This window comes from Melopsittacus undulatus, chromosome 5 (assembly GCF_012275295.1).
Source record: "Melopsittacus undulatus isolate bMelUnd1 chromosome 5, bMelUnd1.mat.Z, whole genome shotgun sequence".
NCBI classification, from domain to species: domain Eukaryota; kingdom Metazoa; phylum Chordata; class Aves; order Psittaciformes; family Psittaculidae; genus Melopsittacus; species Melopsittacus undulatus.
The window spans coordinates 54638531-54663267 of record NC_047531.1 but is presented as its reverse complement, the minus strand read 5'-3'; the positions used below and the strand labels follow the sequence as shown (position 1 = coordinate 54663267).

Here is a 24737-nt window from a genome sequence, read left to right as displayed (position 1 = left end):
TGTCTTTCTGGGTCTTTACCTTGTACTGTGTTCCTCTTTGGATTCTTCCATCAGTTAGAAAGGAGGAAGGGTGCCTTTCCAGTGGTGTCCTGATGTCCTGCTGCATCATACTGGTGGGAGAATGCTCTGTATGATGCAGAATGAGGTTTTCCATTGTTTATGGAAAACAAAAATGTACCCACAATTCACATTAGAGGCTTCTAAAGTGAAGATATAATTGGGCTTTAAAGTTTCTAAGAGTGCATCTCTATCTTCTCAATGAATCAGAGATATTTTAGGGTTCGATTATTTTTTCCTTGTTAATTTCTCATTGATTTATTTATACTTGCATGTTGCCAAGTGAATACATACAATGTATGTAAAAAGAAACCAAAATAATTTATAAGTTGGTTTAATTTCATGACTGGCTGATCCTGAAGGAAGTCCCAAACCTGATTTTGGCCAAAGTTTGCTTTTAGTGCTTCCCCATGCCAAGTTAGCATGTTTGTAATTAAATTTGAGCCCCAATTAAATTATATTTTCTTTATATGCCTATTACTTTTTTTAATAAAAAATATTTTCCTGCAGAATAAAGTGAACACGACACACATTTACAGTGAGACTTGTCACCGAGCACATGAGATTATGGATATTGGTCTAAGCATAAACTTTCTATTACATTCAATTTACTGCTAGTGCAATAAAACTGTCATCAGGTTGAATGGGATTTTATACTGCATCAGTATAATACAATGAAATTAAATTGAAAGTATATAAATTTTCCACTGTCCTTTTACTTGTGAGTTATGAAAATTAGAAAGTTACATGCAGCATCATTCTATGGCTTGCATATTCCAACAGGTAAGTAGTGATTTAGTCAGGGTAGTTTGGGGCATATAATTAACTTTTGATTATGAGGTTGTTTTACAGTGTGACAATTAATATGTTTTACTGATGTAAGGACCTAAAATCTTTTAAAGAAAATTTGCATTAAAGAAAAAATATGAGGGAAAAGCACAAATACTAGTTCCTCAGTTTTGTTTGGGATAAAAACCACTAGATAGAAACCAGAAATGGGTCCACACTTCAGGAAATCAAAAGCCATCAGAGCTCACTTCTCACCTTGGAGATGAGAACACCCAGCTTCAGGTTACTGTCCCTTTTCTTTCCTTAAATGACCTGATATCACACAAGAGTGTAGGAAGTGGCTTCCTTGGGCAGCACTGGAGGTGTTAATACAAAAAATTAGCCTGGGGAGAATCATATGATTTTTCATAGTTCATTCATATAGTTTTCAACATTAGACATTTCCATTCTTTCATTTTAAAGTACCTTCTTACTTGCAATTACTTGATATTCCAGTCAATTAAGTGTATTCCAATATATCTGCACACACAATTTATGCAATGTGCTCTGCATATAGCATATGGAATACAGCATTTTAAAAGTCTATACTGTATAAAAATAATATATTCATATATATTGCATTTAATTTTGGTAAGAAGTACAAACGTTAATTATTTAATATTTATATTCCACTGATGCTCCGACTTATTGTGGTTGTACTCTACAGATATGTTCCATGCTCCTGTAAAACCTGGAGATGTCTTTCACTTTTCATATAGAATAAGTCTGAAAATATATTTAAGTACTAGTGGATAGGTGACCTGAACAGACTTTACGTCAACTGAGCCTCCTGTTTTTCATTTCTTATGGTCTGTTCTTTTATGTGTAGGTTCATTAGATGCGCTATGTAACTGAGGTCTTCCATAATTAGTGCTCACATATAATGAGATGCAGTGCTGACAAGGACTCTGTTGTTTTCTATAGTTTCACAGAAAAGCCTTTTCCTTCTTTGGCACTGATCCATCAAAACCACTGCACCATGTTTCAGCTGGTGACTGGGACGGAAATAATTTACAGCCATTAAGACATTGCTCATGTATCATTAGCTCCACCTCTTGGATTAATTTGGTTTTTACAGATCTAGTAGTTCATAGGGGAATCCTTTCTGGAAATATAAAATGTCCTGCGGCAGTGCCCTTGTAAAAGCATCTGACTCATCTGCTCTATCCTGCAAGTTTAATGTTCGGTGCTTGATTACCAGTTAATTACGAATTATTTTACTAGTAATTTATGTTACATTGTCCTCTAGTGGCTCATATAGATAACTGCCCTGCTAACAGACTCCTTTTGCCTTGTGTTTAATAGATACAAGACTAGTTCATTTCCACAAAATGCCTAGGGATCTTATATAAAGGAAAACAGAGTAGTCCTCCAACCATGTCCTGTGGCTACTCTCATAAGCCTCAATAACATTAGGTTTTTGCCCTGTGTGATAAACACATAAATGTATTGGCTTTCGCAAGTCATACGTGTGGTTATGTGGATATAACTATACAAGTTTACAGTAACAAAAACAAAGCTCAATAAAGACACAAGCTTAGACAAGTTAAAAAAAAGGGTCAGAACTCTTGGGCAAAACGGAGTTACATAGTAGAAGAATCTGTAAAGGTAAAGAAATAGGGGGGGTGTGTGTGCTTGATATAAGAAAAGCTAGTGCCTGGAACATATAGAGTTAAAGTACTTTTTAGCTTAACTTAGGTTGTAGAAAGAGAACAATATTTATGTTGTAAGTCTGTGGAATGTAGCGGCCTGCTAAACATGAGTTAATTGTTTCACACTGGTCTTCTAAAGTATCTTTAGCTTTAAAGAACAATGTTTGTGTTGTCTGTGGTGAGATAACAAGATTTAGTGACCCCACTAAACATGAATGAATTATTTCACACCATCTTTCTACTTATCAGTTAGTTTAGAGACAGAGCCTCCCAAACATCTGCTAGCTTGGGATACAACTTGTCTGCCCATCCTGCTATAAATTTTGCAGGAAGGTCACACTGTTTTAAATCTTTGATAGTTATCAGAATAATTACAGGTATGGCTGGTTTTAGCGAGTTGTGTGATTACTGGGGCGTCCAGCTGTGCCAAAGGTGAAAAGTACACTGTGAGGAAGACTGCTTACTTCATCTTGAAGACCTCTGCCCACAATCACTGGAAAGCAGTGAGCAGATGCCAAGAGGAGGAGACTTACGATAATAAGTTCCTGGACTTAGTTATAATGTTCCCTGCCTACATGCAGGAATTATGAATATGTATGTGACTAATGCAATAGTGAAAGTATATAAACCTGTAACAAATACTGATCACTTGCACCTCTGGCTATGGTTATACATCCAGCGCTGTTTGGTTTTGCTTTATTGACTTTGTCCCTCAGTAAAACCTTGTTATCTTGTTTAGAGGAGTGAATTCGTATTTCACACCCTGTAACATGGAAGAACCACTTTTCAAAGGAAGCAGTGATAGCAGCGGGACACTTAGCAGCTGGACATTTGGCAACATTATGCAGATGCTCACAAATAGGAGGAAGGTTCAGGGGACATGGAGAATAATGCTTGGGTATTTTCAGTGACAAGGTGCACATTTTACATTACTTTGAAAAGGTGATACTGTATTCTGTAATGTGCTGAGTTCGTTCTGCCCCTGTGGCAGAGCAGTGGGACTGCTTTTGGCAGAGGACTCAGCCCAAAGCAGAGCAGCAGTGCTGCGGTAGGCATGGCAGACAGAACCTATCTGGCTTCTGCTTCCCTTTTCATTCTATTTATCTCTTGATCAAATGCCATGAGTAATGACAAATAAAGTTTGCTCTGCAGAAATAGTTTCTCTGTGTGTAAGAAGAGGAGGAGCATTAGAAGTGTTCCTGTTAATACCTTCAAGATTATGTATAGAAGCAGCAGTTACAAGGGGTGAGGGAATGCTGTTTCTCTCTTCATAAACAAATGGTGATAGCTCATGTTTTCTGTTGCTGCTTGCAATACTAAGAATGACAAAGGAGTACTCTGACCTTACAGAGTTAATTGTCAAGGCTTTTTCAAAGTAGCATGCCTTGTACTCTATTAGGAAAATTATATATCAGGATTCTGTGAAAACTATTTGTTCAGGTCCTCCACCTCTGGCCATCTTTCTTATTTCTCCCTTTTGGAGATGCCTTCCTTTCAATAAGCAGTGTTGATGTCAGGTCTAGTTCCAATCATGAATTGACCATCAGCTGCCTGTTTTGCATGACAGTAGTGAGCTTACCCCAGTGAGGTGCTTGAAACACTTCCTGCTGCCATACTGAGAGCTAAGTGGGCAGAACTCCACAGTCTCATGCTCCCTGGGCTCCTCCCAGTGTTGGATGGATGGCAGATGATTGCTACACATTCCTTGGGTGATCATTCTCCAAACATAGTGAGAGTTACAGATCAGGTTAATTATACTTGACATAGAAGAGTCATGCATTTGGTGTTGTCCAGGTACTGACACAGACTTGCACGTGTGCCCACACTTAGCAGGTGTAAATAACCACCATAGCTGAGAGCATGCTGATAGAAACAAAACATGTAAAGGCAGCCTGAGGTATAAAATGCCTTTACTTTGTGCAATCATCTGCCATTCTTACAATACACTCAGAGGTTTATTAGGCAGTGATGGATGAGGAATATTTGCAGTTACTTTTATCTAGTGCTTTGTGACTCTTCTGCCACTAGGGATCTTTTCAGTTTCTTTCACTTAAGAAATGAAGTAGTTTATTTCTTCTTAATTAGGAGTCAGGAGGAGGGGGATGGTGTTTATTTTTCTTCAAAAAAGCTTAATTTTAAAAAGTGTTTTTGTAACTCTTTCATCAACCTGTTGGGTTTTTTTTTCATGCTTTGCAACATTATTTTGCAAGGGTTTATTTAACCTAGGTGCTAAGCAAAGTTCTGTTTATCCTCAATTCAAAATGTTGGTTTTATCCATTATGTATCAGAGAGTGAGTTGTACAGATTGATCTAGGTAGGGCTTCCTGATTACAGTTTTTGCTGTAATGATTTCTTAAACACTTGACTTCTGTCAGGTAGCTATCAGGCCAGTGGTTGCCCTTCCTCCAGACTGGACTCTTTTACAGAAGCTCATTACTGCTTCCCAGGCATGCTCTTTCCGATACCCCAGCAACGAGGAGGCTCTGCCCCATCATTAAGGTTGCAGTAATGCTGCCTTCCACCAGCTGCTGTGGCGATGCTGAGGTTCCTCCCACAGGCAAGAAGAGGATGATCAATCATGCCTATTTCTACTAAACAGGCAAATGCAGATTCTCTTCAAAATAAAAAGGGAACCATCTTGGTCACCATTCTCATCCAGCTGTGTGTTAACTCGGTCTTCCTGTGGTGCATTTTACATCAGGGTTATGCCAGCAGAGTCTTACCAGTATAGCTTGACCCTTGATGTCAAATTCAGAACTGCAATCTGATGGAAGTATTTTTTGGTGAAACCGATCCCTCATGATCTCTCTCAGAAGGCTGTCTGGGACCTGTATGTGCTAATGGGAAAAATAAAGTGGGACCTTATGTGTTCCCAGACTTGAGGGTGTAATCCTGCTCAGCACAGCAATGAATTTGTCAGGTATTTGATAAGTGCTTTACTACCATCTGTCTGCCTTGCAGATCCCCCTCACCTGCTTTTGTGCTCCTCTAATGCCTGGAGATACAAATAAGTGCACATTGCTCAGTTACAGATGTCATTACAGAACAGTTGCCATTACTCATTGGTTTTCTTTATGAATGTAGAAAGCACCCTTAAGAGGAAAACAGGCAGTAATGTTATTCAAATCTAACCATATCGTAAGATAGTAAGAGAGATGATAAAGCCTTGCCTTGAAGGTTTTACATTTCAATAAGCATCTAATATTGAAATTGATTTAAGCAAGCTTCCTTATCAGATTTTCTCATTTTTGCGTTGCCAGCACACACCTGAAATTACTGCTTGGACTCAGATTAAAAGGTGATGCTGTATTGACTTGCACTGTTAAATCATTTCTATTTGAGAATTAATTCTTTGTTTGGCCTTTTGTAAAGGCAGTGTTCATCATTAACGTGACTGTGCATGGATGGTAATGTACTTGCATTTTCTCTCCCTAGAATAATGAAATGGTAGAACTACAGAGGATACGTATGAAAGATGAAATTCGAGAGTACAAGTTTCGAGAGGCAAGACTCCTACAGGACTACACTGAGCTTGAGGAAGAAAACATCACTTTACAGAAACTGGTGTCCACACTGAAACAGAATCAAGTAAGCATCAAAAGATTCAAGGCAGTATGCTGTAAAATGATATAATTTTTTCCAGTTTCCATAATGTGATCCCATAGTGAACTTTGATAGAAGTTTCTTTGTATTTGTTCAGTTGTGTTTTTGCTGACCACTTATTCTGAAACAGTGTTGTTGGCCATTTTTGGTGTATGGGGAGGCCCTTACCTCAGTTATAGGAAAATTCTGGTGGAATACTTTGTTGCAAAACCTTGTAGCAACAGAGGAATTACAAAATAGATAGAATTGCATCTTTTTGCTTCCTGCTTTTCCTAGCCTTCCTCCCTGCGCGCTGAACTCGGTGCCCAGTGGCAGAGTTCAACTCTTCATTTCCTCTTGGTTTCCTTCACATCCTTTCCTCTTCTGAAATGGAGAAAAGAGGAAATAATCTTCTTGTTCTCCTTTTTTTTTCTTTGTTTTGTTCTTTGTTTCTCAGGTTTTCCTGTAGCAGTGCTGCTCTCTTCTCAGCCCTGCTAATCCACAAGCTTCAAACACAGGTGATGGGATGTCAGATATTGCTAGTTTGTCTTTTGTTTTCTTCATTACAACAGTTTGCAGCTGATGGCAAACCAACAAGCTGTAATTCTCACTGCAGTGCAGAGTGCATCAAGAGGAGCCACTGTAAAAACCAGCCCCAGCTATAAGCAGTCATGGGGTCTGTTCTCTCCCCCATGTGAAAGCCCAGTTTCCTTTGCTGCTGGATGTATATATATATATATATATACTGCAAAGGAAGCAATCAAGAAAACAGTTATCCTTTAAATTGAACAAAGAAATGTGTTCTCATGTCAGAAAAGTTAATTTGCCGTGATCAATATTTAAGTATCCAACCTGGATAATGTAACACTTTCTGCCTTTTAGACACTGTCCAGCCCAGCATAACATTTCATTGCATAATACTATTTCCTTAACCCCGAGCAGAGGGTGACAGCAATGCATTGTAGCCCCTGGTTTATGTCCTAACCTACTGCCTTAGTTCAGGGCTTTTATCAAATAACCAAGAATGTCACAGTTTCTGATGGCAGCTTGGTAGCAAAGCTGCCTTATTTCTGAAGGAATATGCAGTACTGTTTAAGTCTTCTTTTACTGCTATTTCATCCCTCTAGCACAAATTGAAATATTTAAAACAAAGCTGTGCCCCAGAGAATAAGCAAGCAATAGAATTCAGTACATCGTTTCCTTATTTATGAATACACCTAGACTTTCACACTCCTGAAACTGAATTTATAGCAGATCATCTTTGTGTCAGAGTTATTTATCAAGCCAGCAAATAACCTCCTTTGAGGCATGGATTTTTTCTTCACCAACCTCATAGGAAGCATTTTCACACTATCAGGAAATTAAAGACCCTTTTATGGACTATCCTAGTTTCCCCCAGAAGAAAATCTGTTTGCAAGTGTTTACATTTCATCATAATATTTTGTTCTTAATGAAACCAAATGCTACCAGTCTGTGGAGAGAAAAAGCACTGCCATATTTTGAATGGCTTTAAAAATCAGTCATTTTGTATCACGTATTCATGCACCTGCGATTCCTAAAATAACTTTGATCTAAAAGATAAAATTTCAAGAGCATTTTATACCTTCGTATTTTAATTTACAAGCCCATATGTTACAAATCTTAAACTGTCATTATTTGGGTTGGGGTTTTTTTGTAGCTTTTGTAAGCAAGAATCTGAGCTAACCATAGAGATAATATATATCTTGGATCTTCATATGGATTTAAAATTGAAAAAGGGTTGAGGTTTTTTTGTTGTTTTGGGTTTGTTTGTTTTCTTTTTTCTTTTTCTCGTGTCCTTAAGTTATAAACATAGCTACTTGATTGGCTTTTATAACTGCTCAGATGGAGCTGTCCCTCCCGTCAGAAAACATATCAAGTTTCTAAATGCAGATTTTAAAATCTCATGGATTTCCTTTTGTACTGAAGAACCCCCAGTACCTTCCCAAAGGTTTATGAGCGCAAGATTTTTGACAGGTTGATAAATATTCTACTCCAATAGGAATGGTGGATATTTCTGTTTTCACCAGAACCTTATTATAGTTTGCTTGAATATCTGTATATGTCAAAAAATATTCTAGACAATGCCTTAAAATTGGAGATAGCGATGCATAATAATGCATTTGAATTATAAAAGACTCAACTGCAAAAAGGTGTTGGTCTTTTTTTGCAGAAGCATGAAAATTCAGTATTTCTTGATCTCTTTCACGGAGTTATTAAATTATTTTCACGGGTACTGGGATTTTTTTTCATTTAGAAATTAAAAATAGACAACTAACACAATTAAATTAAAAAATCAAGGTGTCCTAATTTTTATCAGGAGATTTGGTCAAGCATGGACATGGACCTTCACAAACAAAGCTCTTCCTTTTTACTAGTGTGAGATTTCCCAGCAGTGAAAAGGAAGATGAGGAGGGCCAACAAGGAAAGGTGTTCTGCAGTGGGAATCAGCCACATCGTCTAGATGTTGCTGAACTGGTTTCAGACTAGACTGTGTTTTTCTGGGCTTTGCTTCTTGTTGTGTGTAATAGAGAGATCTGCATAAATGCAGGATCTGCCTTTGAAGAGAGAAATTGTTCTCTGCTCACAATGCCCATAAATACCTTCATAAAATACTACACCTGTGTGTAGGATGGGGAGCCTGCCCTCTGAGGAGAAAGAGCAGGGAATCAATCCCTCCAAGCCTGGTGAGACTGTGCCAAGTTACTGGGACACACTTCAGGCAGTGCTGTCGGTGCAACAGGTTGCCAACCACTCCAGAATGGCATTGCTACATGCAGTTCAAGCATTGTGTGGCTGAATGAGCTGTTTATTACATTTTTCTGGTAGTTTAAAAATCTCCAACAGTCTGGGGCATCTTAAAGTTTAAAGTGATTGTATGAATAGTTTGCTGTTTAATTTTAAAATTAAACGCTTCTTAAATAATAGAGATTCTTATCTGACACAGAGAAGAGAGCTGGGGCTCCTCTAACTTTTCTGTTCATTCCATCCACATTTTTGAAAACTACTCAGACACCAAGATACTTGAGAGTATCTGTGCCTGAGTAACTTTACAACTGGTAAGAATTTAGATGTAAAGTCATCTTAAGAATGCTTGCAATTAATAAATCAGACTATACTAACCTGAGATCTATACAGACCATGATATACCAACATTGCTTATGGCAATCAATAATAAAGCTATGGTTACCAGGACATCTGCAACTAAACAACCTTCTTTCCATTAAATATATTGTTACTCCAGTTACTCAGTAAAAGGTGTAATATTTCTTGATTCTCACATGCTGAAAACGTGAGCAATGGAGTATTTAACAGAGTGAGCTCCACTTGCATTTTCTGTGGAGCCAGTTCTTTGCAGTTGTGGGCAATGCCTGGTATTTCAAACTGTAGCTTCTCTAACACCTATTTCAGTCAGGCTAATAAATGGCAGGTTTTCATGACTCAAGTTTTAGTATTATGAATGTTCTTTGTCTTGTCTAATTCAGGTTGAATATGAAGGCTTAAAGCATGAGATTAAACGTTTTGAGGAGGAGACAGTGTTGCTTAACAGTCAGCTAGAAGATGCCATCAGACTGAAGGAGATTGCTGAGCATCAGCTGGAGGAAGCTCTGGAAACTTTAAAAAATGAAAGAGAGCAAAAGAACAATCTGAGAAAGGAACTAGCCCAGTATATCAACCTCAATGATAGTATGTATAATAACCATATTAATATATCAGTAGATGGATTGAAGTTTGCAGAGGATGGGGGTGAGCCCAACAATGATGACAAAATGAACGGACATATCCATGGGCCTCTCATGAAACTCAATGGTGACTACCGAACCGCCACGGGTAGGAAAGGAGAGTCTCTGCATCCCGTCTCTGACCTCTTCAGTGAGCTCAACATATCAGAAATACAGAAACTGAAGCAGCAACTCATGCAGGTAAGAGCTGCATTCAATGTCATGACGTGTTTAGACATACATCCTATGAACCCTAGTACCAGCTTTTGCAATAGTTTCTTCCAGTGATGTTCTTGACCACCTATGTCCTGTTCTCAGACCTCTGCTTTGGTGCTTCTTTATATCCAGATTTTGCCAGTAATATTCTCCAGGAAACTGAGTATCTGTCTGCAAAAAGTAAGTTGTGAATTGTGCAGATGCTTAGTGCAAAGAGGAGAAAGGAACCTAGCAGCTGTGGTTGCAGATGGTTAACTTGTTTCCTGCTTTGATAATAGGAAATATTCCTGAAATTGCAAGTAAAGAAAGTACCCTTCAGTATGACCAAAGCTATCTGGAAAAAAAACCCACCAAAACACACAGGCTTGATTATGCTCCCTTGGAAGTCAGGAGTTTTTGCCATTAAATTCTGTTTGAACAAGATTTGGCATACCATCAAAAGAGAACAAAAGGAGTGCTTCTCTTAATAACCATGTACTCAGAGAACATGTGGCATGTGAGATACCACAGAGTGCCCTTGTCCATGCTGACAGTCCCAGCAGATGCACAGGCTGCAGGGGGTGCCTTGGGGACCATTCCATGAGCATTTTTCTCTATTCATCCAAGCCCAGCCTTGGCGTAACCAGAATAAGAGTCTGAGATGCAAGCGAGACAAAATCTCAAGCTGCTGGCCCCAGTGCTAATGTCATCCTAGAAGGGGTCCCACTGCCCAAGCTGTTTAGCATCTTCTCTGCCACAAGAGCTTGAAAGGTTTTGGCACCATCAAGTAAACATGCAGCATGTTCTAGCTTCAGGCTTCCAAAAAGTATTTCTTCCAATGACAGTAAGTGTAAATCCTTTACTGCTTCAAATGTAAAGGGTAATTTGGAAGTAAAGTAGAGCAAACCCAATTTTCAGTGCTTGCTAGAGAACAATAAATCCCTATGTGGTCTGTCCTATTTTTGCTGAAGAGTAAATTGTTTATTTACTTCATTGCTAACCTCACCATGGGAAGTTTTGATCGGAACAGTGACATTGCAAACACGGATGACATCTAGTGCTTTGCATGAATAACTTTGTTGCAAGACAGATATAATTTAAGTGGGAAAGCTTAAAATATATAATTTCATTTATGTGAAAAGTTCTATCAATTTTTTCCAGTATTAAAATGTAAATAGAATGTAGTTTATGTATATAGGGATATATGAAAAAGATGCACATGTATATATGTATACATTTTTGTATATATAGCATATGCACATATGTATTATATGCAGCTTTTTATTTCATTTGGAAATAGAATGTTAAAGTAAAATCACAGCTTCAGAAGAAATGCTTTGACATGTTCACCTTTTAATATACAGTGTAAGCATTTTCAACCATAATTTACAATGAAGTTTATGCAGTAGAAGTTTGAAGTGAAAGCTGCTTAGAAATGAACAAAAGAAGACCGTTTGGGGTATGTTTATCTAGATTTGATGAAATTAAATATTTAACTTGATGAATCAGAAACTTCTACTTGAAAGATATTACAACTTCTTTCATCATCTCTGACTTAAAAGCTTACTTATTTTACACCTCTAAAACAAAGAGACTGACACATCTGACATTCACAAGCCATGAACATAGAACTCTCGAAGGACTGTAGGAAATAAGTATAACCATTTTTTGTTCACAGCATTTTTTGGTGCTGGGCTTCAGCACCCTCACACCAATAGTCATCTCCATTGCTTGGTGGTTTAAAGGTTGAAAGGTTTATGGTTTAGAAAAAAAGATTAGACTTAGCTGGAAACTTGATTTCTTTAGATACTGAAAAGGCATACTGCAAAATGCTGATGTGTGCTTTTTATAAAGTGATCAACTTCTCTATTGAGTTGCATCAGCTCACTTTGTTCACACAAATGAAATGTGAAAAATTCCTTCAAAATTTTTCCTCATAATAGGTGGGAGATTTAAGCAGGTTCAAGCTGACAAAAGATAATTCTTCAGCAAAATTGGATTTTTTTCCCCTCTACAGTGTCTTTGCCATGTAGTGTTCATTCAGGCATATCCCAATATTTGCTGCATGTTCTTCTTGGTTTCTCTGGAGAGGCTGTACTATGACAGAGTTGCTGTAGGAACAGACCCTTTTTTGGGAACATCAGAGATTCAGGGTTCTTGAGCTGAATTTTCCTATTAGTTTATCCTAATGCCTACTAGGAATTATTCGCTTGTATTCTGAAGGTATTAAAAAAAAGAGCAATTTTAAAACTGGTTCCCAAAGTTGCAAACTGTAGAGCAAATTGAGAAGGAAATATCTTCACACTGAAATATTTGAAGGGAAGGATGCATCAGAAAATGAGTTGATTTTATTTAAATTTTAAGATGCTAAAGATCCTTGCTGCAGCTATTAATTTCAATGTCAAAAATACCCCCCCAACTGGACTGAAAAGTAACTGCAATTCCCAGAAGCTTTCTATGGGTGGAAATGAATGTAGTGTTGTCTAGAATGACAAATATAATTAACGTACTTAGAAACAGCAGACTCATTAGCATGCAGAAAGTGTGCTTAGGACTGCATTGGAGCTTTGTTTTTGGTCTTTTTCCCTTTGGAAGTAGGAACATATGTTTATAAGTTTAAGCAGAAGCAGATTAGCTTAATCCATAATTACTGGACCAGAATGAGTAAAATTTAGTAGATCTATGTATTTTATTTTATTTACCATCAAGGTGATCTAGGGGTTTTAAAAGGTGCACGTTTTCTCTGGAAAGACTCTTTTCCATTTGAAAGAAGTCTTTATTTCCAGAACATATTTATGTTCAGTAGAGAAGTTGTCATAAGGACCCCAATTAACTCTGTTATAGTTTTTCTTTATGATAGAGTATGACAGCTGTGATCAGTAATCCAGTAGGATCAATTCTGTCTGATTCATTTAAGTGGACACTGAAACACTGAGTTGTTTTCTCAAAGGAAAGGCTTTCTGTCTGTAAGCTCTGCATGTGCTTTTCCACCAGTGCAGTCTACTGCAGTTAAGTTGAGACAGTCCTTTAAATTAATCAAAACTCAGGTTGGTTGTTTTTTCAGGCACAGGTGTAGCTCACCAGCCTGAGGGAATAAACACCTTCATTAGCTGATGAGGTTAATGTAATTAACACCTAAGCCTGCTATACCAGGTGGTAACAACTACAGTGCAGGTGGAAGTTTCTGGGGAGAGCAGACCTGGGGCAGACTGCTCAATGGAAAATAAAAAGAGGTAAGCTAGTGAAGAGGCTCTGCAGGACAGGTCTGACCAAGAGAGGTCTGTGGAAAGTGGTCACCTCTTAAGAAAATGCTCTTGTCAAAGGGGAATATTAACCCATTTTGGATTTTCTTAGTGAGAATGGGCATGAGCAGCAAGGAGGGTGGTAGGCAGACTGGAGCAGCAACAAGGGAGCAGTGTCAAATGGAGAAAGGTACCAATAAAGTTGTGGTACTTGGCTGTCCTCTTTGGCTCAGGCAATGTAGTGCCTAAAATGGAGCATCCTGCATGTGAGGAGACAGACTTTTCCTGGATCATAAAATAATGATGAGGTTTGGCCCTGTTTTGGTTTGGTTGTTTTTGTTGTTGTTGGTTTTGGTGGGTTTTTTTTGCTTTTGTTTTTAATTTTTAAGCCATCGGTACTCTGTGTACAAGAAAACTAGGCTGGTTTTTTAGATGTTTTTAACATGGCTTCTATTTTTATTCTTACAGTTTCTGCCTGCAATTGATTGCAGGTTCTAATAGAGGCAGTGTTTTGAAAGCCTGTCTATAAAACCAGAGGATTATCATATGCTAATACTTCTGAGGAGCAGCTCAAAAGCATTGTTACAAGGAAACAGGAGTCTGAAGCACTGCTTGGAATGTTTTGTGAGATGGGAGTAGTACGCTCTCCATCTCTAAAAGGCTTATATTTTCCTTCAGTATATTCAGGGAGGCTGATTTAATTTTTTTCCAAATATTACACAAGGGGATACTACTATGGAAGGAAAGCTCTTTGTTTGGGTTTCGGTGAGGTTTTCTTCAGAGCTGAAAGCTTTGCATACTCAGAATTAGTAATTCAGCCACATAAAGGGGATGGGGAGCATGTATATTTGCTGTGCATGTAAGCACAGTGCTGAGATACTGCAGCTGTCAGAGAGAAAGGATAGTAAACCTGGTAGGCTCAGGATCCTATCTCCATGTGCCTTTCTCTGTGTCCCAGTTCACAACTCAGAACTGGACAAAAGCACAGAAGAAAAGTTGGAGCACTATGCTTAAACTTTGAAAGTCTTTCAGGGGTGTTGAGTGGCAAATACCTGAGCAGTTCAAACTTTGTCTTGTTTACTTGCTTTAAAATGTTGCATACTTAAATTTCTAGAGAAGTCCTCCATGACCTCTTCTGCTGTTCAACATCTATGTTTCCCTGCGGATATTCAGGAAGGAATTTACTAGGTCAGAACTAGTGGTTTGTTAGTTGTACCAGAATTCCTGCTTTTTCTGCCATGTCCTTAGAGGATGGATTTTGCTTACAGCAAAGTGATAGATATCTGGAGACCTGGGATTTGCATGTGCTCAGTCTCCTGATCTGTGTCACATTCTAACACAGGTTATTTAACCTATGAAAACCTACACAGCCACTTGTTTACTATATTTGCATTCAGTAATCAAGCCTTAATGTAAGTTTGCAACAGTCCAAAGATATAATAAATATCGTGAATGATTGGTAGAGCTGTTAATGGGAAATATACATTCAAATTCCACTGAGAAACGTGTATATACCAGTAGCTGACAGTGGTGGAGTTCATATGTCCTAATAAATCCTGTATCATCTCTCTAGCTGAAACTGTAGCAGAGGCTGGGACTTCAAAACTCTGACAGTTATAGGCATCTCTTTCTAATTCGGATTTATAATTTAGGTGTATATGGCTGAAACCTTTTGGAGGTCCTCAAGTTGCATACTGAGACTGGGGGAGTGGAGAGATGAATGTGACTGCAGAGTTTGGTGTTTTGCACAGTTAGGATGAGATTCTGGGTTTCTTACTTTGGCTGTGTTGCAGGTGGAGAGAGAGAAGGCTATTCTTCTGGCCAACCTGCAGGAGTCTCAGACGCAGCTGGAGCACACCAAGGGAGCCCTGACCGAGCAACACGAACGGGTACACAGGCTCACAGAGCACGTCAATGCCATGAGGGGGCTGCAGAGCAACAAGGAGCTGAAAGCTGAGCTTGACTCTGAGAAGGGCCGAGAACCCGGTGAGGAAGCACATGATTATGAAGTGGACATCAATGGCTTGGAGATCCTAGAATGTAAATACAAAGTAGCTGTGACTGAGGTGATAGACCTCAAAGCAGAAATCAAAGCCTTAAAGGAGAAATATAATAAGCATGTGGAAAACTACACTGAAGAGAAGGCCAAGTATGAAAGCAGAATCCAGACGTATGACGAGCAGGTGACAAGCCTGGAGAAGTCAACCAAGGAAAGCCAGGAAAAAATGGTCCACATAGAAAAGGAGTTGCAAAGGATGACAAGCATAGCAAATGAAAACCATAATACCCTCAACACCGCCCAGGATGAGCTGGTGACATTTAGTGAGGAGTTGGCTCAGCTCTACCATCATGTCTGCCTGTGCAACAACGAGACACCAAACAGGGTCATGTTGGACTATTACAGGCAAAGCAGAGTCACCCGCAGCGGGAGCCTGAAAGGACCAGATGACCCTCGAGGTCTCCTTTCCCCCCGGCTTGCCAGAAGGGGGGTGTCATCACCTGTAGAAGCCAGGACCCCAACTGAGCAGGTGACAAAAGAGGCCACTGAGCCTGGCAAGGAACAAAGCCCAACAAAAACACCTACCATTTCTCCTGTCATCACAGCCCCTCCTTCCTCCCCTGTCTCTGATACCAGTGACATCCGCAAAGAACCGATGAACATCTACAACCTCAATGCCATAATAAGGGACCAAATCAAGCACTTGCAGAAGGCTGTCGATCGCTCACTGCAGCTGTCGCGCCAGCGTGCTGCAGCTCGGGAGCTGGCGCCCATGATCGATAAAGACAAGGAGGCCTTAATGGAAGAGATACTGAAACTGAAATCACTCCTGAGTACGAAGCGTGAACAGATTGCAACCCTGAGAGCAGTGCTGAAAGCCAACAAGCAGGTAAGGTGCTAATAAAGCAGTCAGGAAAGTCTTTTATTTGTACAGGTCCCTTAGAAGCTTTCCCAGGAGTATTTCAGGGAAGAGATTTTACTCACAGGTTATGTAGCTTCTCAGTCACAGTGAGGGCAGACCTTCCCTCCTTCTCTATCTCCTTTTTAAGCTTATCTGCTTTTCTCTGCATCTGCCATTTCCAAGCGCATAAGCAGAAGGGCCTTTCCTGTGGTGTGAGAGAAAAGTAAGGGGCAGGGAGCTATCCTTTACCACCCAGCCTGATTCACAGGCATGTTGCTACTGTTACTGAAGTTATGGGATTGCCAGCATTGGAAAACAAACTGGAATGTGGATGGAAAGACTTATGGGTGTGCTGACCTATGAGAGGTGCAGTGCAGGTACTGCTGGAGCAGTGGGGAGGGCAAGTGCAGGGGAGACTACCCAGGCCAGCGCCAGTGGGATTTAGGGGAGTTGATGGTGTGAACAACCCATTGTATTCTTCCTGGCTCTTGGTAGTATTCCACAGGCTGCAAAATGTGAATCTACCATAGAAAATTTAAGGGGATTAAAAATAAGTATCACAAAAGCTAAAGTGTGCTTCAGGAAGATGTAAGAGTACAACCAGTGGCTTTGGACTGTACGGAAGCTGGGTATTTGTTTAGTAAGGCATCAGGTCAAATGCTGTTTTCATTACAGGTGATTGAAGGTTTTTCTCTTTAGATATAAACAATTTCTCTTGCCATTGACATCGTTTTAATTTCTAAAGAAATAAAATCAGTTTTGGGTTTTTTTCAGGACAAAAGAAAACATCACTACATGACAAAGCTAACTGAAACAATAGCAGCAGTTTTTTATTTTGAGAAGGATCTATTATAAGGTCATTTTTAAGAGAATAAAATATTTCAAATTATTTGGAAATTTTCACATTAAAACAATTGTCATTAAACCACTTTATTTTTTATTTTTCACCAATGCAAATTAGCTGAGAATTGCCACATTTTATATCAAATGCCAAAAGAGAACCATGTAATGGTGTGTTTTTTCAAGAGTACTGTCAATTTTTTTTTTGCATAGTATATGCTCTCAAGCCATTTGTATCCATTAGATTCCAGGTCTGCAAACACTTGAAGTTAAATTTAAGCATGCAAATAGTTTTACTTATTTTGGTGGATTTCTTTATGCCCAGAATTAAATCTGAATGCAAGAGGCTGCAGCAGCAGAATTACTCCAGATTGCCTGGGACTTTTTTCATCTAAAGCCAGTACAGTGATGACCACATGGGGGCATGAATCCTGGTTAACAGCTTGGGATGCTATTAGCTGATGACAGTGATGTGATTTCAGTGTTAAAATTCCCAATAGTCAAGTAGTCTGAAGCTGCAGTTTCAGGTTTAATTGATTGCTGGATCTCTAACTGCATTCCCAGAGTACTGGGGATTTTTAAATTGCAGCAATATTTCAATATATGTTGAGTCTTTTATAGCATTTCCCCCCTCCAATATGACACATGTTAAATATTAAATCAAGTAATTAAATACCATCTCCAGCTAAGCAGTAACAGCTCTGAGCAATTATATGTGGATTTTCCATGTAATTAAAATGTAATTAAGATGTAATTGAAGTATATGGGTTTAGATTCTAGATTAAAGTTTTTTCCATTAGCATAGAGCCATCATTTATTTTCTGATACTACCAGAGGATCTAGCTCAGTCTTGCTCTTTTATTGCTGTCGGATATAAAGCATCCTGAAGTGTGCTCACTGAAAGGGAAAAGATAGATATGCTGAGTAAGGAGGTGCTATTAACTAAAATTTTATTTATTGGATAAGCAGCATAGATACTGGTAGCTGTATAACTGGGCATAGAAACTTGCAATACTACTAATGCAAACCAAGTCTCAACATCCTTAAACTTTCAAGTTAAACAGCATTATAGTATAAAATGGATGGAGACATTTAAAGTTATACACTGAGGTGGGTGACTTTTATAATGCCCTGGCAGTACTGCCAGCCTCAAGTGATGGTTGCATCCCAGAACCCAAGGCACATCTCATTTTAAAAAAACAGGAGTCAAGATGCACCCCTTTGAGTTCTTCCCCTCCAGAATAATGTTTATGCAGCTATAGGCTGGGGATGTTTTTCCCTATGGTTTTCAGTTTATTTGAGCCTACAGAGGACATCTGGTTCAGTTTTTCACATTTCTTCAAGAACCACAATAGCTAAAACTTTGATTTTTTTTATTATTTTTTTAAAAAAACACAAATGATTAAACAACCTTTTCCAAGCCTTAATGAAGCTTGACATTAGTATGAAACTACGTATTCATCCCTTATGTAGCATGGTAAGACACTGCTGGTGCTCAAGGTAGCAGGGGAGATCTCTGGGAGACACCTTGGAGAGAAAAGCCTGCAGGGTGGGGGCCTGGATGCCCTGGCCTGTCCTCAGCCTCCAGAGAGGCCATATCACACCTCATAGTGCTTTTTAGCAATACTATTTTCAAAACACCTGTTAATACTCCAGAGATGCTTTAAGTGGTGCTGTTTTGGTTGGAGTAATATGGTGAAAGCAAGATGAGCACAACCAGAGGCACTGTAAAAAATGGTAAGACTTGGCCTTCACAGAGCATCTTGCCATTCAGATTTGGTGGGAAAACCAGCAGCAGGTCCCCAAGTCTGTTATTTTGTGCTGTACTTAAGTAGTGAAATCATACCCTTAACCATGGAAGCTATGTGGTGCTACCTGGTGACCACCAGTAATATTTTCAAATAAGCGTTTTAGTGTTAGGCTGGGCTGCAAATTGGCTATGCACAACTCTGACACGAAAAAGAGAGCAGGATATACTCTAAGATGCTGCCCAGGAAAATGAATTATTAAATCAATTGCTCAAGATAGCAAGCCACATAGATCTTGCTAGCTTGTTTGCTTACCTTGTCTTGATTTATTCATCCATTTATTCATAGCTGTAATTACTGTGTCAGCACAAGTTTTGTAGAGCAAACCCAAGTAGCATTAGCATTAGCAAGTAGCATAAATTGTAAAGTAATATCAAATTAGTTATATTAGGACCAGATCAATAATGACTGTGATTTTGATTTCTAAAAACATGCAGAAAGCAAAGCTGCCTATGAGGATAATTTAATATCCTGAAGTTCTGATTGAAAAATGATTGGTTGTTCTCATAGTGCATTAGTTTGATGGGAAGGAGTTGAGTGAGCAGGACCTTCACATCTGGATTGACCGTAGCTTTGATATCTCCAGCTTCCGTAACTGAGATATACATAAAAGTCCTTGAGAAAAAAGAATTTTATAACCCCAGACATACAGTATATTATCTATAAATAAATGCCCTGGTATTATATAGACAGAACACAGCAGAATTTCTGCTGGAAAGTGAGGCTGGGTAGAAAGGTCCAGTACCATGATAAAAAATAAAGCACTTGCCACTTGTAGGACTCCATATTCTTTCAGCAACAATTTTTTTACTTGATCTACTTCTCACACTGCTAATGTAAATTAAATGGGGCACAGTCATCTTAGAATGTAAATATATAGAGAAAATGAGATTTGTTCATGGATTTCATGTTTAAGGTGGGAACCTTTATAGACAGTTGGAGTAATCAAACATCTCTTCTGTAAGGATCAGAAGGGGGATGAAAAGGATGCCATTATTTCTGGCAATGGCTGGGGTCCTAGGACTTGAGTATATGTGCACCCTTCAGCCTGTTCAGCTCCATGGCTGAGTTTTGGGGAAGGAGGGGCTGAGCTCTGCATACCCCAGCTCTTTTTTCCTTGTTAGTGTTTCAGCCCCACAGAAGTCCAGATGTGGAGCTTGTTGCTCACTTCCAGCCTTGCTGTCAGCTCCAGGTGACTACTTCTGCACAGGAAATGCTATGGGCTCTGTGAGCTGCTAATCCTTTGTCTGCAAGGTGGCTGGTGGTTCATTTGCCCAGCTCTAGAGCATTACTGGTGTTATAGGAGTGACACTGGCCCCTCTCCTGTCTTACCACATTATTTACTTCACTGAATAATATTCACATATTTTTCTGTGTCTTTATCTTTTTTCCTGTGCTCCCCATTTCCATGCAGGTTGATCATAGGTTGCATTTTTATGTGGAAAAAACGTCTCTGATGGCTCTGTCACAATTTTGTAGTAACCACAGCTTAAAAACACGTGCTGCAGAGATGTTAAAAACAAAGACAGGTCCTGGGCATCTCCTTTTTTTCTGGCACCCACTACTTGCAGATGAAGACGGTTATTTGCCCCATCCTTCCTTTCAGAGCACTCTCTCAAAGCACCGTTCACCCCACGGCTTCAAAATCTATCTTATCCCACAGAACTGGTTTCAGACACAACCACACATTCATGGCCCTTGATGGCTACAGTTTTGGAGATGGCTCCGAGGGAGGAACAGGTAGAAATTGTTCAGTGTAGAGCTGGTGCTGGAGGAAAAGTAACATGAAGCTATGGCTTCAGTTCATTTTGTCCCTGTTACTATTGGCAGTCTAACAGTAGAGCTGAGGTGCCCAGATACATAGATACCTCTCAAAATTGGAATCCAAGTTCCCCTTCTCCCCCCAGCCCTGCTCCCCATTGCACATTCTGGTTTCTGGGAGCTTCAGGCAAATATTCTGCATCTTCAGGCACCCCAGACTGGCTCACAGTAAGCATAAAAGAAAACCACCTGGTGTACAAAGGGTAGGGATGGGGATAGGCTGGGTAATTATACATTTGGTGGCAGCTAGCCAATATAGATCAATTTGGCTGCATTGTGAAATGGCAGCTGCTGAGCCAAGGAGTCCAACAGCAATCAGCTTCTGTCAGCGTCCAGGTCCTAAACTGATGAGCTATGGATAACCTGAGCACCTACACTGTTTGGTGCTCACTGGCTCGTACAAGGACCATTTGAGTGTGCTTTGCCACACACTAAAGTGATGCACTGCTGCTCTTCTGGCCCTGGTTTTAAGTTTCCAACAGAAGCTTTCCCAGCTTGCTTCTCCCTTCTTTCTCTTGCCTATTAAAAATATGTTTTTGTTAGTTTCATTTGGTTCTCTAGTAGAGCACTTGTGCCCTTTCATTCTTCAGAAAGGAAACTCTTGAGAGCCTGCAAAGGGGTATGTTCAAAAGCTTGTCTGGTGTGTGGAGAGCCACCAAGCGCTTCTAATACATTTTGCAATTTATGCTTATTTTTCCATACGGAAAATTCAGGAAGAAAAAAAGGTCTGACAATTTGACACAGTCCTTCCTCTGTTACCTTTATTCAACAAGTAAATTATATTTCTAAGTTATTTTTCATCCTATAGTGTTATGTGTCCATTTAATTTACACTGACATCTAGACTAAAAAGCAGGGATCACAGTGACCTGTCTGATTGTTGTGCAGTTTCAGTGATGTATAAATTATTGGGCTTATATGGAATGTGTAATCTCACTGCTGAAACATTTGAATGTTTGGGTTTTTTTTTTTGATGTCTAGCATTAAGTGGCACTTATCATGAACTCAATTTCATTCCTAAACAAAAGAAAATCTTTACATGAATTCTGCATTTAAAGATGAGGTATGATAGGTTAAAGGACATGGGGTTATACTTCCCTTACAAACCAAAGACGTCTGAATTCCTGCCTTGGAGGCAAAGCAGAACTCAATTTGAGCTGTAGAGGCCACCTGTGCCCTCAAAAATTACTTCAACCTCATTAGTGACCTGAAAATTCTTACATAAATCTGGTTTAATTGTATCTGTTAAATAGAAATTTGTCTTCTGTTGCACCATTTCCTAAATTTCCCTTCAAAAAGAGCAGTTTTGTTTAATAAAGTTAATCCTTCTTCTCCATGTTAATTTATGAGCATTCATTTTTGCTCATGGATGAAAACAGATAGAAAGCTGACAGTTTCTGCCAAAGCATAAGATGGTGTCTGCTATCCTACATTATACCAAAGCGTATGTCAGCAAGGTTGAGAAAAGCTGCATTTATTTGAATATATCCCTAAGTAGTTGATTTTTTTTAACATGTATTGCTGATGATTTAGTATTTGTTGTGGAAGAAACCATCTGTTTAAAATGGCAGGTAGTTACCAGTGACTTTAAAAAGTCTCTTGTCTCAATGTAAACAAGTGTCAAAGAAGAGAAAATGTTATTGGTGAGTGTACAATTTAAAACAAAGTGATTAAAATATTTGAATGCTGCCTTTTCTAACTGTGCTAATTTCCCCAGACATGAATGAGCAGAGATGTATTTTAGGAGGAGATGCTAATATGTTAAGAGACAATTGTTAGTGGAAAATGTATTGAGTTTCAGAAAACTGTGTTTAAAATAGGTTTCCAGCTGCTTGGTCATTACCATGTTTTGTCACATCCCCTTGCTGATTGCTTTTAACTAATGTTCTTCTACACTTCTCTCCCCTGGCGATGGCTCAAGAACTTACAAGATCAACAGGGGAAATTGATTGCTGGTATGAAATGCTGCAGCTTATTATGCACTAAATGAAGTAAAAAACAACCATGAAAGAAACAACCGTAATTCCCTCTGAACACTTGTTTCTTCATCTCATGCAATAGCAATAATTTTAAATGTCTCATTGCAGCAGTAGGTATAAAGCCTCTGTAAAACTATGTATTTTGAATAATTTCAAAATCATGCTGAACTACATAAGTAAAGCAGAAGGTTCAAATCCTGAAAAAGAAGACAAGTGTGACTATTAAAAGTAGTAGGGCCGTAAGCTGAAGAAATTTGAGGAATGAAATCAAAAAAAGAAAGGAGAAAGCAGAAAAAATGCAGGAAAACATTCCTTTCCTGTTAAATTAAAATTGTGTTTTACAGTTATTTTTATTCTTTTTTTTTTTGTAGTGCCAAAATAACGCTGGCTTGCACAACAGTAGGCATTGCCTGTGCTCAGACATAAAAGCAAGCTGCCAGGTCCCAGCAGTCACCTTGCCTGGGGAAAGCCTCAGCTGACAGGATGCATGAGATGAAACACCCTTAGTTCAAACCTTAGCTACAGAGGCCCAGTCTCATGTGCCATGCATCCTGTTTCCAGCATAGTCAAGGGATACACATAGTTGTTTACTGCAGCTCAAATGACACGGTAACAGCTCCTTAAGCTATAGTAACTTACTTGCCTGAGACCTTAGCATACATCTGCACAGTTTTCCAGAGACATTCAAGGTGTTGAGTTGTTGCCAGCGCTTAGAAATTGGCTTTGTCCTTCCAACTGCTTTCTCCTTTCCTACTGTCATGGAGTACAACTTAAAAGAAGACATTAAAGGGTGCAGTGCAATGAAGATCAGATCTTGCTTCTTTTGCCGTGTGAATCACAGAATCCCAAGGGTTGGAAGGGACCTTGAAAGATCATCTAGTCCAACCCCCCTGCAAGAGCAGGGTAACCTAGAGTACATCACACAGGAACTTGTCCAGGCAGGCCTTGAATATCTCCAATGTAGAAGACTCCACAACCTTCCTGGGCAACCTGTTCCAGTGCTCTGTCACTCTCACAGTAAAGAAGTTCTTCCTGATGTTCACATGGAACCTCCTATGCTCCAGTTTACACCCAGTGCCCCTTGTCCTATCCCTGGATATCACTGAAAAAAACCTAGCTCCATCATCCTGACACCCACCCTTTACATATTTGTAAACACTGATGAGGTCACCCCTCAGTCTCCTCCAAGCTAAAGAGACCCAGCTCCCTCAGCCTCTCCTCATAAGGGAGGTGCTCCACTCCCTTCATCATCTTTGTGGCTCTGTGCTGGACTCTTTCAAGCAATTCCTTGTCCTTCTTGAACTGAGGGGCCCAGAACTGGATGCAATATTCCAGATGCGGCCTCACCAAGGCAGAGTAGAGGGGGAAGAGAACCTCTCTTGCCCTACTAACCACACCCTTTCTAATGCACCCTAGGATGCCATTTGCCTTCTTGGCCACAAGGGCACATTGCTGGCTCATGTAAAATCAAGCATGGCATCTTAGCTGTAGGTACCTTACCTTAAATAGCTATCTGTCTCATAAGTGTATATCCTTGTTTGTGTTTTCAGACTGCTGAAGTGGCACTAGCCAATTTGAAGAATAAATATGAAAATGAAAAAGCGATGGTGACTGAAACCATGACCAAACTACGGAATGAATTAAAGGCTTTGAAGGAAGATGCAGCAACCTTCTCATCCTTGAGAGCGATGTTTGCAACTAGGTAAGGGAAATGGTGTCACTGCCTGGTTTGGCTCTGTAAAAGAAAATACGTGTGTGCTAAGTGAGAATAGATTTAGATGTCGGATGTATAGGAGGAGAGACAGAAATTGTTTTCTGCAAGGTCAGAGGTTTGCTGGATGAAGGTGAATGAGTCTTAGAGTGCACACTGTGCAAAACCTGCAAGCTTTCAAGTGTTACCGAGATGGGTGTCTTGAAAGATAAAAGCTGGAGAATAGCAATGTCAGTATAACCTTGAGTGAAGTGTTATAAATGCCAATATATGCCTGCAGTGTATTTGCATTTATAGAGCTTTTTAAAGTGGAAATCAAATAGTAGGTTTATGTGGCTGATTTTCACATTCAGAAGTACGCAATGACTCTACCATGTAAAGCT

At 39.4% G+C, this 24737-nt stretch overlaps 1 protein-coding gene across 4 annotated transcripts in view; it reads left to right on the top strand.

Annotated features, from left to right (window-relative positions):
- The window catches only part of BICD1 (BICD cargo adaptor 1), a 167638-nt gene that overhangs the window by 118285 nt on the left and 24616 nt on the right, over positions 1–24737 (top strand). For all 4 annotated transcript variants that reach the window (XM_034063248.1, XM_034063251.1, XM_034063249.1 and 1 more), the window contains exons 3-6: positions 5973–6125; positions 9623–10060; positions 15090–16184; positions 24194–24345. In XM_034063248.1, coding sequence (XP_033919139.1) covers positions 5973–6125; positions 9623–10060; positions 15090–16184; positions 24194–24345 — 1838 coding nt within the window. The remainder of the gene's footprint in view (positions 1–5972; positions 6126–9622; positions 10061–15089; positions 16185–24193; positions 24346–24737) is intronic.